Source organism: Papaver somniferum, chromosome 9 (assembly GCF_003573695.1).
Source record: "Papaver somniferum cultivar HN1 chromosome 9, ASM357369v1, whole genome shotgun sequence".
NCBI classification, from domain to species: domain Eukaryota; kingdom Viridiplantae; phylum Streptophyta; class Magnoliopsida; order Ranunculales; family Papaveraceae; genus Papaver; species Papaver somniferum.
The window spans coordinates 37,353,974-37,370,942 of record NC_039366.1 but is presented as its reverse complement, the minus strand read 5'-3'; the positions used below and the strand labels follow the sequence as shown (position 1 = coordinate 37,370,942).

The 16,969-nt window shown below is 37.0% G+C and overlaps 1 protein-coding gene across 2 annotated transcripts; it reads left to right on the top strand.

Moving 5' to 3' along the window:
* The first annotated feature begins 14,032 nt into the window (after nt 1-14,032).
* LOC113308988 lies at nt 14,033-15,526 on the top strand. 2 transcript variants are annotated; one of them, XM_026557421.1, is made up of 5 exons: nt 14,033-14,166; nt 14,508-14,698; nt 14,803-14,850; nt 14,942-15,045; nt 15,277-15,526. In XM_026557421.1, the coding sequence occupies exons 2-4, from the start codon at nt 14,532-14,534 to the stop codon at nt 15,036-15,038; spliced, it is 312 nt and encodes a 103-aa protein (XP_026413206.1). In that variant the 5' UTR covers nt 14,033-14,166; nt 14,508-14,531; the 3' UTR covers nt 15,039-15,045; nt 15,277-15,526. The 2 variants fall into 2 exon arrangements, with proteins under 2 accessions (XP_026413206.1, XP_026413207.1); XM_026557422.1 differs by having other exon boundaries at nt 14,045-14,166; nt 14,505-14,698; nt 15,277-15,501.
* The last annotated feature ends 1,443 nt before the right edge of the window (nt 15,527-16,969 follow it).

The window sequence follows — 16,969 nt, the reverse complement described above, 5'->3', positions numbered from 1 at the left end:
AAGAAAGTGCATGAGGTGAAGGACACCATCTGGGAAAGAGACTCACCTTGTCAGATACAATCATACAAGTACAACCCAATCAACCACATAAGAAGGAAACTTCTCTATATTCCCCAGAATCGCACTCCCTAACCAGTTTGCTTCATGAAGCGTCACAAAGCCAAGCGCTGGATAACTGAAGCACCTATTCCTTTTAATCAAACCTCCAAAACTATCACTAGTCTGCTCTCCGTTCCAGACTGAATCTTCCTGATGCAAGTTGTCGTCTGTAGCCATACCATCCACGCTCGACAACTCAGTGTTTGGATTAGCACTAGATATGGATTTAGGAAATGCTGCAAATCCAGTTTCATAAAAGGATAAAATGAATGCTTTGGAGATGGATAACAGATTCAAGTAAGAGAAAAGAAGAAACCCCATTTAGACCACAGTTCTCTCCAACTGGACAAAACGTGAAAACGAGATTGACGTGAATGAAGAACAAACCATCAGACGATTGAAGAAGGATAAGAACGAAATAATGATCAAGGGATGTCCTGGTAATTTTTACCTGTCTCAAATATTTTTAATAGTATGAGAGCGTCCTCCATGGAATTCAGACAATCGTCTCAGCATAGAATTGAGAGTTCAAGCAGCTCCAGCATTTGAGATGGACGGTCTTGTTTTTTGATGCTGTCCACAACCTGGCCAACCACGCTGACCTTTTCCTTCTTAAGAAGCTTCATAACTTCTTTTCTTATCCACGGTCTCCTTGTCTCATGCAATTTATGCTGTAAATTATGATGTCAAAAAAGGGAGAAACGTGAAGATGTAATTAAAAAAAAAAGGTGAATACCCAAATCAGGGAAGAAAACCAACAAAAACAAAAATACAATAGTTATATGCAACTGAACTCCAGACCAAGTTTGAAAAAGGACAGCATATAACTGAGGATCAAGCCCACACAGCCTGAACGTACTGAGTATAAAGGGCCACAAATTATATCTGACGGATCATTCCTGGACAAATTAATGCAAGCCTTTCATGCAGTAACTTGAAAAAGGAAGAAGAAACAACAAATTCTTGCTGTTTTTGAATCAGGATGATTGGATGCAAGAAAAACAAGGTTTCCACAGACAATAGACACTAACAGGATGCACGCAACGAGCTAGTGAAACAGAATTTACTGAAAATAAGCAAAGGAATGAGTCTCACCTGGGAGGACACAGCCCAGTTTATCTCAAGCAAGAACACCTCCTCTTTGGTTTAAGCCTTTTAGGAGTGTCATTGAAAATCTCAAACCCCAAAGGCTTTTCCCCATCGACTATAATAAACCAAAAGGATAGGAATATATAAGAATTCCCACAGATAAAGAGAGAAAAAATAACTGAAAAGATTCATTTATAGGTGTGTACCTGGTGCCAAGGACGTACCTTCTCGAGTTTCTTGATCTCATGGACAAGCATAGCCCACATGTTCCCCCTCGCTGACCAATTGGAAGGACATAATCTTTTTATTAATTGATAATGCAGAACCATGATTTTTCATAGACCAAGAATTTGAGAAACAAGGTCATCTGGCTCTTCATCTGTTGAGTTTCTTGCAAATTTGAAATTCATGGCCTCATTTCTTATGCAGCACATACTGTAGGTGAAGTACAAGGTAAACGAAAAAGTGTTCAGCAGAATGGGGAAAAAAAGGAGCAAAACTTATTGGGTGAAGGATACATGCATGACTCGAATACGAAAAGAAAGACCACGACAAAAAGAAGAGAAGCCTCACCTTGGCACCACCGTCCAGTTTATCTCATAGGTGCACACCTCCATCGGCATCATGTCCATGGAGTTTTTGAGTCCTACAACCGTGTTTTTATCGAATGTCTTAAACCAGATTCTGAACTTATATAAAAGCTTCCGTCACGTAAATCTTCTACATATCTCTGTCACAACTAGTATCCAAATTCCAAATACTGAATAGGTGGATCTCGGTGGTGAGTCAACCAGTTCCTACAAAACATGCCTACTTCCATTTCTAGTTTAGGCCTTTGATCTACTGGATGAATGTTGGTAATACATTTCAACAAATCCACTGCTTCAAAAAAATTGATATCAGTGCATTTATGCTCACGCGGCATAATCAATAATTGGAGGTCTCATGATTTTTCTCTTTGTTGGCCTCAAGAACCCCATGATTTTTCTCTTTGTTGGCCCCAGATGATGACTTATGAGCCACGAATTGAAGTTCACTAGCTTTTGCCTCTGCCTCTATCTGACCCTCAGCCTCTGCCTCTGCCTCGGTTAATTCAAGTCCACCAAGAGTCGGGAGTTGGAATAATTTTGGATGCAAAGTTGTTTCGATAAGTCAAAAGTCAAGTTGACAATAATTTTTCAATACGACTTCTAAAAACAGAAAAATCAACTTTTTGTAAAGTAAAATAATTTTGTTTTTGACTTCTACTTCTCTCTTAGTATCCAAACACGCTATAAAATACTCGTGAATTATTAAATTTTAAAACAAAAGTACATGTACATGAGGTATCCCATTTCACTAATCCTTGTTTCTAACTACCACCACCTTACCACCACTTTACAGTCCCCTTCGATTATGACAGAGTCAAGATTGAGTCATTGAGCTAATTCAGCTGCAAGAAGGAAACCATTTGCTTCAGCCACCACTGGGAGATTAGACCAACCAAGCTTTGTGCTCGCACCACAATAGTTTCCTTGATAGTCTCTAGCGATCGCTGCACAAGCATACTGTCCGTTTCGAAGAGCAGCATCAACATTTATCTTGATGGTGTTGGCTGGAGGAGTCGTCCATTCAAGTGACAGATCACTATAATCATTCAACTGTGTAGTTGTTTCAGCTTCAGTCTCCATGGAATCTGCATAATTATAATACATGTTAAACCAAAACAAAGCCACTCTGAGAACCCCTTGGACCTTCACTTGATTATTTTCAAACACCAATTCATTCTTGGCTTTCCATAATGCCCGACATATGGATGACCCATTGCAAAAACATATTCATTATTGTGGCTATGAAGCCACTGTTCCACAAAGCATCTCAATGTCAGACTCTGAGCATTATGGAGTCTAATGCCAAGGGGGATCAAACTAAACTGTTTGAGCCAATGGGCAATGCAGTAAAAGGTGATCAACACTTTCCTCACTGATATTACACCCTCGACAGTCAGTAGACACACCATTCACAAATTTTCCAATTCTCTGAAACACCCAAATTTCATAATGTAGTGCTCTCCATATAAAAGTTTTTATTTTTGGAGCAATTTTCTTAATATTCCAAAATTTTCTCCAAGGAAAAGGATTGTCATTACGCACGGATGACTCACGGGTTTGATCAACGACAAGCTTTTGAAAGGATTGTGGTGAAAAATCATCATGAGTAGTAAGGTGTGAAAAAGCGGGGGTACAACAACCACACCCAATATTTCGATTAGCAATCTGTATGGACTAACTTCAATATACTTTCAAGAGAATCAACTAGACTCAATCTTAATAAAGTATTTCAAAGAGTTATAATATCTCGATCTCTCGATTTAATTCTTCTCAGATAAATAGAAATCTGCGAGTCTAATTAAATACAAGAGAGATAACTTGGATGGTACGAAAGACCAATATCCAAGTGTCAATCAATGTAAATCAACAACCAAAGGTTGGATATTTTAATTGATTGATCTAATGCACAACCTGTGATATTTCAATTATATAACAAAATATAATGCGGAAAAGAAATAACACAGACACCAGAAGTTTTGTTAACGAGCAAACAGCAAATGCAGAAAAACCCCGGGACCTAGTCCAGATTGAACACACACTGTATTAAGCCTCTATAGACACTAGACTACTAAAAATTAACTTCGGTATGTACTGTAGTTGAATCCCAATCAATCTCACACTGATCCAAGGTACAATTATGCTCCTACGTCTCTGATCCCAGCAGGATACTATGCACTTGATTCCCTTAGATGATCTCACCCACAACTAAGAGTTGCTACGACCCAAAGTCGAAGACTTTAATAAAAAAATATGTATCACACAGAAAAGTCTATCGTAATAGATAAATCTGTCTCCCACAGAAATACCTACGAGTTTTGTTCCGTCTTTTGATAAATCAAGGTTAACGGGAACCAATTGATAACCCAGACTTATATTCCCGAAGAACAGCCTAGTATTATCAATCACCTCACAATAATCTTAATAGACGCGGCGAAAGAAGATATTGTGGAATCACAAACGATGAGACAAAGATGTTTGTGATTACTTTTATATCTTGCCTATCAGAGATATCAATCTCAAGCCAACCGTTACGATTGTACTCAATACTATAGAAACAACAAGCTCAGATCACACAACTACAAGAAAGTAGTATCGGTCTGGCTTCACAATCCCAATGAAGTCTTCAAGTCGTTAACCCACAGGGTCTCGATAGAAATATAAGGTTAAAGGAGAATCGACTCTAGCTTATACAACTAGTATCACACATGAGGTGTGGGGATTAGGTTTCCCAGTTGCTAGAGTTCTCCTTTATATAGTCTTTCAAATCAGGGTTTGCAATCAATGTTAGCCTGGTAACAAAGCATTCAATATTCACCATTGGATGAAAACCTGATTAGATTCAAGCTAATATCTTTTAACCGTTAGATCGAAAACTTAGCTTGTTACACACAAATGAAATGCATGTTTTAGGTTCGTGTAGCCGTACCCAAACATGTACTTTTGTTGGTTCAACAGTAATTAACCAAATGGTTAGCCATATGAGCACTTTCATATTAACCATATTCTTCTTCACCATAACCAGTTCAAATGACTCAAATGAACTAGTTAGAGAGTTGTTCAATTGCTTAGATCTTGTAGAAGTATACAAGACACAATTGAAGCAAAAACGATTTGATTCACTCGAATAGATTCATGAACTTTATAGCCACGGTTTGCAAACTTGCATTCCTTAGTTAATATAAGTATAAGTTCAGAAATAATCGTTTTTACAATATGTAACCAACCTATGTACGCGGACCAGGTACGCGGACTTAAGTACCCGGAATAAGTTTGTAAATAGTTTACAAACTCCAGCAGATTTTCTCGGGAAGAGAACCTCCGACAGTACGCGGACTGGGTTCGCGGACTCCGTTCATTTTTCCTGAGCATCAAAGTACACAGACTTTGGTTCAAGGAATAAGGACTTATACATGTATGTGTTACCACACAATCTTATATCCAACATTGGTTATATAATCTAAACTCTCATTTCAATCATTGAAACATTCTTAGAGGATGTTATATAGTTGTTATTCACAAATAATTTTTCGTCAAAGCCATTTTAAATGATTGAAACATAACATGACTTTCGTCAATAGGTAAAGATGAACTTGGCCAAAGCAAAAGCTTACCTATACATATTTCGAGAAATAGATAAGCGAGATAAAATCGGATCCAAATAAAAAATGTATAATCAAAGTCTATATAGCAAAACGACTTTTGTCTCAAGATAGGAGATAAAGTAGATAGACTTTTGAGTGATAGATAAGTTCAAGTCTCCATATACCTTTTAGTCGATGAAGTTCCACCAGTTCCTTGAGCAGTTCTTCGTCTTGTATGATGATCGTCATGGAGTTCTTGAGATCAACTACACTTTATATCCTAGTCCGAGACTTAGCTATAGTACACTAGAAATCAAGACTTATAGTTTTGATCACTAACATTGACAAACATGCTTTAGATAGCAACGCATGCGAGTTCGATCGAGTAGTGCTCTAACAAGGTGCCATTTGAGCTTATCTTCCGCTTTGCTGTTGATCTGGGCAGCAGTGAATTGGTCAAACAATCATTGAATGAGATGAAGATTCCACCTACCAATGGTGGTGTCTAACAGTTGATGACTCCTGCTATATTATGCACTTCACTCGAGAGGGTACAATCTGGAAGGGATGGAATCCATGGATCCGTCCCAATGTTGATGTTGAGATCGTTGCCAACCAGCCATATACATCCCTTTTTCAGAAGATTTCTGCTATCAAGCATGGCAGACCAGGTAGTAGAGCATTTTCTGGGCTTTTTTGCATCCCAAAAAGAGTTGTTACTGAGATACTCCGCCTTTAGGATTCTGCACCAAAGAGAGTTGTCATCTTTTAAAAATCTCCAGGATAATTTTTCCACTAAAGCTTGATTAAGTTCAGTCAAAGATCTTATCCCCAATCCCCTTTTTTCCTTTGGTAGGTTAAACCATTCCCACTTGAGAAAATGCATCTTCCTTTCGTGTACCGTATGCCCCCACCAGAAATTTCTGATTATTTTTGTGAGTTTGTTGAGTACAACTTTAGGGATAATAGAAGTTTCCATGTAGTATACTGGGATGAGTGCAAGAACAACTTGGATAAGAGTTGTTCGACCTGCATGGGTAAGTGAAATTCTTTTCCAACCTTCTAGTTTTTCGTCAAATTTATCAATGAGAAAGGAAAATTTTAAAATAGTGTTCCCTTGTTGCAGTATCTTGACTCCCAGATATCTATCACCTTTGTCCATTCTTGCAACCCCCAGGGCGGTTATAATCTCATTGATTCTTTCGTCTGACACACTCTTGCTAAAATGGATGGATGATTTGTTGTAGCTGACTAGTTGACCGGAGCCAATTGTAGTATTGCTACAGAATTTCAGTGATAACGTTGATAGTGGTCTCATTTGTGTTTCTAAACAACATCACATCATCAACAAACAAAATATGGCTTATACTTGGAGCTCTCCGATTCAGTTGATATCCACTTTAAAGTGAATCTCGTTCCATCCTGTTAATGATACTAGATAGAGTGTGAGAGAAAATAATGAACATATAGGGTGAGAGAGGGCACCCTTGTCTTATTCCCCCTTCTCCAAAGAAAAAACCCTCTGGCTGGCCATTTATCAGAATAGAGTAAGAAGTAGTTTCAACACAACTCAAAATAAGATTATGATTCTACCAGTTATGGCAAAACTATTGAGCGCATGCTTAAGAAAATTCCAATCTACCCTGTCATAAGCTTTTCTCATATCTAGTTTAAGAGCGAAAGAACCTTGTTTTGAGTTGGAGGTATGCATTGAATGGAAGATTTCTTTAGAAACCACAATATTATCCAAAATTTTCCTACCCGGAATGAATGCAGACTGCTTTTTATCGATGAGATTGTCTAGAAGAGGACTAAGCCTGTTAGTGATAATCTTAGCCACTACTTTGTACAAGACATTGCATAAATCAATTGGTCGATAGTCGGCATCACTAGCAACATTTTTCTTTTTTGGGATCAAGGTTATGTGAGTGTGGTTTAAACCAGCATGTATTGAGGAATATCTAAAGCAATATTGAACAAGACTTATAGCTTCTTGACCTACCACATTCCAGCATTTTTTGTAAAAAAGTGCTGGAAAGTTGTCGGGACCTGGGGATATGAGGGAACCCATTTTCTTAATTACATTAAATATTTCATCACCTGAAGGGACAACACTAAGGGAGTTGCAATCATTTTGAGAGATGACATGAGAGTTCTCAATTTGAAGGAGACTTGGATTAACATTAGGGTCTTTAGAGAATATGTTATTAAAGTGAGAAATGAGAATATTTTTGATGTTGTCATGCTTAGAGGTCCATTCCCCATTGTCGTTCTTAATAGCATATATTTTATTTCTACTTCTCCTATGAATCACAGAAACATGAAATACCTGGGTGTTTTTGTCGGTGGAAGGAATCCATTTCGATTTATTCCTCTGCTGCTAGAACATTCTGTTTCTCCTCTCCATACTGGCAATCTTTTGAAAGATAGCCTTCTCTTCCTCCCTTGTATCACCCAAATGAGCATTGGTTTGTAATTCCACCAACTTTTGCTTCTCGATATTAGTTTCTCTCTTAGTGTCACCAAATGTGTCTTTGCTCCATTTCATAAGCCTTTTTCCAAGATCATCTAGTCTGGTAATCATATTACCGCAAGAATTTTCCCACTTGTCTTGAATAATGTATTTGAACTGAGGATGGTCAGTCCAATAGAATTCAAATTTATAGTTAGGCTTTCTTTTTGGAGGATTCCTCATGGTGTTTAGAATGATAGGTGAATGGTCAGTATCAATTCTAGGAAGGTGCAACACTACGACATCAGGAAAAAGAAGTCTCCACTCGATGTTGCAAATAGCCCCGTCTAATCTTTCAAATATTAGAGTTGACCGGACAAAATTATTTGACCACGTGAAGGCAGGTCCGGTGAAACCCAAGTCTATAACATCTCTTTCTCTATCTAGATTTCTGAATTCATTACAGCTGATGTCAGTGGTAGGTGAACCACCATGTTTCTCATGTTGATGGATCATAACATTTAAGTCACCGATAATGCACCATGTTTCTCTATCTAGATTTCTGAATTCATTACAACAATTGTACAAGAAATGCTTCTCCAAAAAGAATCTCTAAAAGGGTGAGCTGGTGGTCCATAAATACAAAGAAGGTTCCATCTTGGAGTGCAAAGTTTGGGTTCAATTATGCAGTGGATCAGATTCTGGGTCTTGGAAACAATTTTGATGTCAACATTGTCTTGCCATAATACTGCCAGTCCACCACTTCTTCCTTGAGCTGGGATATAGTCAAAGTTCCTGAAATTTAAAAAGCTGAGAATCCTCAAACTATTTCTCTCTTTAAGTCTTGTTTCAGAGAGAAAAAGGATAGAAGGATTACAGCTGCGCAGGAATGAGTTCAAAGTTAGAACTGTCTTCTCATTCCCTAATCCACGACAGTTCCAGGATTGTACTAACATTTCCCTTGCGACTTTTCCAGGCAAGTACCCACAACCTCTTCTTCGGTACTTAAGTGCGAATGTTTCAGTGGAGGGTCACAATCCATTAGAAAAAGCTGTCTCTTGCTTCAAATATGTTGAATGATATCATCTTGAGCAAATTTTGGTGAGGTTCTTGCCATCCTTTTCCACTGTCTCATTTTCTTGAAATTAGCTTGATCAACTGATGGGATTTTGGGGTTGGATTGATTGGTTGGTCTGCTTGCCGGACAAGAAGTGACGTTTTTGTTGATGTTTGTTCCATGAAGTTGACTAATTCCAATAAGGGATGAATGAGTTCTTGAGCGAGGATTGAACTGACCTGGTTTCGGCTTGTAGTTGGCAATGATTTCTTCAGTAAAACGGGCAAAATTCTTGCCAAGCATCTTCTCCATGAAGGTTTCATGGGAGTAGAAACCCATTTTCTCAGATTCATTGGATAAATCTGGACATTGTTTCATAACATGGCCAAACTTTCCACAGAAAAAACAGATTTTTGGTAGGCGTTCATACCTGAACTTAATATTGCACTCCTTCCATGATGGCAAAGTCAAATTCATCTCTTCCTTTAACGCCTTCGTGATGTCAATCTTGACTCTAACTTTTGCAAATTTTCCCCATTTGGATTGATCATCTGCAGAAATTGGATATGGAGACCCAATTTTGGAAGCTATGAATTGTACTACCTTTGTTTTTTGAGCACTCATGGGCAAATCACGAATTTGCAGAAATCAGGTATAGGTTTACCCAAATTCAGCAATATATTATTAGGCACGTCTACAAAGAAGGAAATCAAGCAGCGGACAGTCTGGAAGATCGAGCGGTGGATGATTGCTCTATAGGGAAGCTCGCAACAACAGTGTGGGACAATGTAATTCCCCCACCTATAGATTCTATTGTAAGGCCTATTCCTATGCGCATGCCAAAAACTGATATTTGGCATATATGCACCCACTATGGGTATGCCAAACTGCCAAACCCATATGTCTATATGTTATTCCTGACATATATGCATACATGACAGAGTTTCCAGTGAGCGATAGAGTGACCATACCTCGATGGTCATTCAAGCGCTCGCTGGTCACTCCAGCGCCAGCGCTAGTCAAGCTGTCGCTCGATGGTAAGATCAATGCTTATCAGTTTCGCACCCAACGGATACAATTTCCCCCTCTATAAATACCTAATTTCAAACTCATATCAACTCACACCAGAATTTCTAAATCTCTCTAGAATTTCTTAATCTCTCAATCTTTCTCAAATCTAAAACTATCACACCTCCTATACAATTCTATATTTTCTTGTAAAATGGATTCACAATCTCAAAGTTAAGGCAAAGGTAAAAGACCTGAGTCTGTGGTGCAAAATACAACATGATAGAAGATGAATGTAGTTGTCGTAATTATGTTTTTTTTTTACCAAAGATTGTATCGATGGTGAACAAAAACATGGTAATACCATGTGGGATAACATATTTAAGAAATATGAAGATCAAACCATGAACATCAATGGTCGTGATGCAAAATGATTGGCAGAACACTTCATTGTAATCAACTGGGAAGTGGCTGCTTATGTTTCATTAATAATGCAAGCCAAGAGAAAATGCAAGGACAGTGGTCAGAATGATGTTGATTTTGAAAGAGAGGTTCGTACAGATTGGCAACGAAAACATGGTAAACAGTTCGCTTACGAAAGTTGTTATCATATTTTGAAGGGGTTGAACAAATATAATCCAGATTACTTATCAAATAATCAACAAGTATACCTGAATGGTCACCATATAATTCTTCTCCCTCAACACCAAATTCTTCACCATTTTCACCAGGTCCATCAAATTCTTCACCAGATACCCCTACAAGCTCAAATGCCAACGTAGTTTTCAATAATTATGGTAATAATAAAGGAAAACTTCCAGGGAGGAACAATGCAAAACTAGCTAGAAAATTAGCTCAAGAAGGAGGGGGTTCCGGAGGATTTAACATGGCGGAGTTTATGGAACATCAAAATACCGTCGAGAAGCAAAGATCAGTTGATAGCAAATTTCAAAACCGGGAGAGTAAGAAAAGTTGTTTTTCTCAAGAAAAATTTTGGTTTGACTATGACAAGCATAACATTCTTCAAGCTAACACTTCAATTATGAACGCCCAATAAAAACATGTATGGCAAATCGAATTTGACAGGATTCAAGCACATATTGAAAAGCAAGCTGGATTTACTAACAACCAACCCAATGATGATGATGATGATGGAACTGATGGTGAGTTTGATTTAGTAGTTCCTAAAGATGCTTAATGTATTAGTTTAAGTTTTAATGTACTAGTTTAAATTTTATTTTGATATGTATTAATTTATGTATTAGTTTTAGTTTTAATGTACTAGGTTAAATTTTAATTTGATATGTATTAGTTTATGTATTATTAATTAGAAATGTTTTTTTTAATAAGTTTTGCATTACATTTAATAATAACTTTTAAAAATACATACCTTAAGGAAAATAAATAACCTAATAACCTAACTTAAGAAAAATAATAAACCTAAAGATTAAAAATAAATAACTAAGAAAATAAATACATAACTTAATCATTGTTTTCCATGCTCTGCCCAAATATTCAATCTCAGATCATCTTTTAACCTGTCATACAAATTTCGGTTCTGAACGTAGTTAGTCATTTGACCATAATTCCTTGCAGGGATGCCTCTTTATGGTCGAATCTCCGGAATCAAATCTTCATCTTCATAGTTAGTCCAATCTGAATCACGACGGGTTTCCTGAATTACTATGTTATGAAGAATTATGCAAGTGAGCATAGTCTTGTGCATTTCACGAGGACCCAACCCACGATATTGGCCACAAATGATAGCGAACTTCCTATTTAAAATTCCAAAAGCGCGTTCCACATCCTTCCTCAAGGCCATTTGGGCATCATTAAAATGTCGGTATGAACGGCCCAATGCACAAGCAGGAGGCTGACGGTAGCACTGAACCAAGGTGAACCATTTTGGGTAGATACCATCTGCAAGATAATAGCCATGAGTGTACTGATGGCCGTTGATCATGAAACGAACTTGGGGAGAAATTCCATACTTCAGATCTTCAAACAGAGGCGACTTGTGCAAAACATTAATATCATTTTGTGAACCCGGAAGACCAAAAAAAGCGTGCCATATTCAACAATCATAATAAGCATCAACTTCAAGGATAACTGTTGGTCTTGCATAATGACCCTTATTGACCGGCCCAATATACATGGAATCCTTGCCATACCCAGTGCATACAATCGAGACTACCTAACATTCATGGGAATCCCCTTTCCTCATTCTCCCTCAATATTTGTCTAACATCGTCGTCAGTTGGTTTTAGTAAATATGTTGGACCAAGATGATTAATCATTACTTCACAAAAAAATGAAAGGTAAGTGTAAGAAGTTGTTTTACCCACACGAAGGTAATCATTTTTTGCATCCGCTGGAGTGTCATAACCTAGAATTCTTAAAGCCGGAGTAACTTTTTGTTCAGGACTATGACCTCTAATATTCAGTGCATCAAACTGATAATTGAATTGAGGTTCTACTCGACAAAGCTCTTCAATCATCTTTTTCACCAGATGACGAGGCATGCGTAATCGACCTTGGAAATTTTGAACAGAGTACACACAATTTGGAAGAAAATAATCGTGCATCAGCTTTTGGTGGTAAAATTCCCTCCCTCGATACGTATATCTTCTTGATAATACTTCTTTGGGCTCTGGAACTCTTGGTACTTGGCCCGTATGTAGAAGCATCAAAATTTCGATTAGTTATCTTCAACTTCCTCTTCGTCGATTTCTTGCAACCTCATACGATACATTTCTTGCTGTACTCTGAGCCGATTCATAATAATGTCCATTTCTTCATTGGATCTCGACATTGATGATTACGAAATTTAAAATTGAGAATATAGGTGAAATATCTGTAGAAGTAGGTGTGAGTTATCTGGAGAAGTAAAAGGGCGTATATATAGGAATCATAGGGGGGAAATAGCCGTTGCATAATAACTACTGGTCGATAATCATAGTATCGCCAGCGTTATTATATAAAGCACGCAGGAGAGAGAATAACGTCAGCGGTAAAGTCATAATCGCCAGCAATAATTTGAATATCGCTCGCTAGAATGTCTATCGCTTATCGGTTTTCCCATAGTGGCGCAATCGATTTTCCATGCCACCTGGTATGCCAAACATCATTTTTTTGCATGTGCATAAGAATAGGCTTAAGCCCCGTTCGGGATTGCTTTTTTTCAACCAAAAACACTTTGTAAAAAACTTGTAACAAACTTTTACCAAAAATTGTGTTTGGTAAATTTTTTTCAAAGTGCTTTTGGAGAGAAGCACTTTCATTTTAGGCCTGCTTTTAAAAGCTATTCAGCACTAGCTTTTAAAAGCTGGAAAAGCAGAAGCTGTGGACCCACATAATTCAAATTATCTATTTTAACCTTGTTAATTTATTATAAAGACAAGTTTTACCCTCAAATATTGTACATTTAACATTATATTTCTAAATTTTATTTTATTTCTCATTTCTTTTCATTTTTTTGTTTAATATAATAAATACAATAATAATTAAAAATTATTATTTGAAATAATAAAAAATTTAATAAATATTAAAATAATGATATTTTCTAAGCAAACCATGATCAAAATTTTTTTATTAAAAAAATAAAATAAATATTACTTATGTTTTATTAAATATGTTAAAATTAGAAATATAATTTATTATTATAAAATTGTATTTAAAACTAGTTTTTGAAATATGTCTATTTTCATCACTAACTACATCACCAGCACTTTTAAATACCAGTTTACCAAACATAATTTACATTTTGTTAATTGCACAGTGCTTTTTAAATTATAGTTTACCAAACGTCATGCCGATTTATTTTCACAACACAGCAACGCACAGCATAACAGAAAAGCGCTTTTCTGTAATTCACTGCAGTACCAAACTGACCTTTAATAGCATACTCTATGATCATAACATTCCAACTGAATAAAACACATGCTTAAAAAAAGAAAAAAAAAAAAGAAAAAAAAAACGAATTGGTTACTGCCATGGAATGTGGTTTTGGATCCAAAACACCCTTAGGGCTTCTTAAAAGAAAGAGCAACGGAAGGAGCATCTGACGGTTGTCGTTTGGGTTTGAATGATAGGAAAATCCTGGCCCTTAAGAAAATCTTCTCCTATTATAAAAGCAACTTACACCTACTTGCAAAATCACACATTATTTCTTTCTCTCACGCCTCTCTGTTCAGAACCCAAAACCAATTTACGCCGCCGCCATCGTCGCCGTCGAAGCAGCTGCCTTCGAACAATCAAACCAGCGTCGCAACCGCAAACAACAACTAACAGGTAATTTCTAATGGGCTGAGTATTTTGGTTCCATCTGAGCGATCTCAATTACTATGTGGATGGATTAGGGATTCGATTTTGATTTTGATTTTAGTTTTTTTTTTTTGTTGTTTCGATTTTAGGTTTTCTTTGTTTCGATCTGAGGTTTTTTATTTCGATTTGAGGTTTTATTTTTCACTTTGATTTTAGGCTTTTTCCGTTTTGATTTTAGGGTTTCCTCGTTTTGTTTTTTTTTTTTAATTATAGTCTTTTTTCTGTTTTGATTTTAGGTTTTTCATTCTTAGAAGATTCTCATATTGATGTTTAGAGAGATATTGAACTTGTTTGAAATTGTTCAGCAGTGTAGGTACTTTCCATTTCCTCAAATGGAATCGTTATCTATTCATGACGAGCCTGAGGATAGTTACTCTCCATTTCCTCGAATAGAATCATTATCTATTCCTGAAATATCTCCCGAGGAGAAGGAGGATATGAGGAGAATGGCTTCATGGAGGGACCATCTAATATCAAGAGCAAAAAAGCGAATAGAACGGTAATTTTAATGCATTTTTAGATTTCTGTTGAATCGCTTACATTATTACAAGTAGCTGTGTATTAATTATGATTAATCCAACTCAATATTCTCTTGTTGTGTAGTGCTGCGAAAGAGGCCATAGCTGCAGGACGCGAGCCTGACCCCGACAGGTAAATCATCATCCATTTTGATTCATTATGTTTTGTATCGCGGTTTCTGTTATTCACACTCTTATGTATACTAAGCTCTTGTTTGGTGCAGTTACAATCCTAAAATCACCCAATATGATTGGCTCCTTCTTCCCCCAAGCGAGTTGGGTCAGTATCATATGAAGGATGCAGGTCAAGTGCGCCCATGAAGTGGAGGTATGTTAGTAGTTCTTCAGCTTTGATTATCTTTAGTTAAGTAGCAATCATTTTCTTGGGTACATACCTACTCAATTACTAATTGAAAATTCTCTTGCTGACACTACGGGAAACCTAAATTAGTGACTAGACTTCCATACTTAGCTCAATTAGATTCAATTTGTTTTGTTATCAGTAATTTTTCATATATTACATGTATACTGACCTTTCCCTCTACTTCGTATTTTTCAGAGTAAAATTGTATGAAGATGTTCAAGTCTAATCTTGTCTTGGGAAAGTAGTTGTGCGTCAACTTGCCCTCATTTGCCGAAACTCAAGGTTCTCTTTTGTTTTTATGTCCACTTCAAAACTCTGTTATAATACTATTCTCCCGGTTTTTTTACTGAAGAAAGACATGTTGTGTCTTATGATCAGTATTGAATTCAGTCTTGTGTTTACCTTTTTTTTTTTAATTAATATATGGTCACATGTTATTACTTAATCGTTATTGTCTCATCACGTAGTATGATTGTGAATGACCTTATAACCTGATGAAATTTGGAAGAGCCCATGACTCTTGTATCGGAGTGCCAGATAACTGAAGTTTACACCCTTCTACACTCATGATTTATCCGTTACCCCTTGTCAATAATCATGTAATACAACTTTACAACTTATTCTATTGCGCGAGATATGCAATTAATGTATGTTTAAAATGCCAATTGAACAAAGTGCAATGAAGTGCCTGCTGGCAAGGGCTTAGTTCTCCACCCTCAAGCGCTGGTTGCTATGTTGATGTTTGCCTGCAAGTAGTTCATTTATTTGGCTTAACATTGGTGTCAAGACCAATCCTGCGAATCTTCATCTTCCTCTCGAATTGAATCCATTCGGCTCTCACTCTTAGGGGCAGGCACCAGGTTATCATTAAGTCCTCCCAACTCCCCCCTTTCAGAGCCTTCCAGGGCCCAGCTGCACAAGAAGATCATTGGTTGCTCTTTTTTGCGTTGAAGCACGTTGCCTTTGTTTCAATATGCCTCAGACATGTACTGTCTGTGTTTCTGGCCTTTTTAAGAGAAAACAGGTTTCTGAATGCTATTTGTCCCGATTGAGAATTGGGTTCTCAATAATCTCGCGGGATTTTTAGAATGGAGGGTCTGCTTCCTCACCTGATGGAACTCCAAGTAGTCAGGAACAACACAACACTAATCTAGAAGTTAACACTAATGTCAAGAGATGAAGTGGAGGGGGTTAGAAAGCTGCAAAAGCAGCGAGAGCCGCAGCCCAACGAGCATTAGAAGGAGGTTTAAGCGAGTAAAACTATGCTGATCACAAGGAATACGAGATGCAGATAGAGCCAGGGACCGTGGCATTGCTATAAATAATCAACAAAAAAGTCGTCTTTCGCGAGAACTATTACATGGATTGTAAGCTAAACAAGTCTTGAACACTTCAAAAATGAATGAACGACAACTTGCTGCATGGACTAAGGGAATGGATGCGGCCGAAGATCAACAAGCTGCGACCGAACAACAACAAGTCCCCCCTCAACAAACTGGCCGATTTGTGAATGTGGAAGAAGACGAAGATGATGCCCCGGAAGAAAACGAAGATGAATACAGTCTTGCTAACTGATTTTAATTCTTGTTTAGTTAATTTTAATTCTTGTTTAGTTAAGTTTAATTTAATATTCTTGTTTACTTAACTTCAATTTTAATTTTAAAGTGTAGTCGTTTAAACAAACAACTTTAAAATAAAAAACATATTAATTAAAATAAAAAACATTAAATTGAAAATAGTAGTTTAAAAAAACAACTTTAAAATAAAATAAACAACACTGAATTGAAAATAACATCTATCTGCCTCTGCCTCACCCTCGCGCATCGTCTCTTGCTCCTTTTAAAGCCCAAATGTGTTTAGTTAGATCTTGTCTTAGTTGTCCATAGGT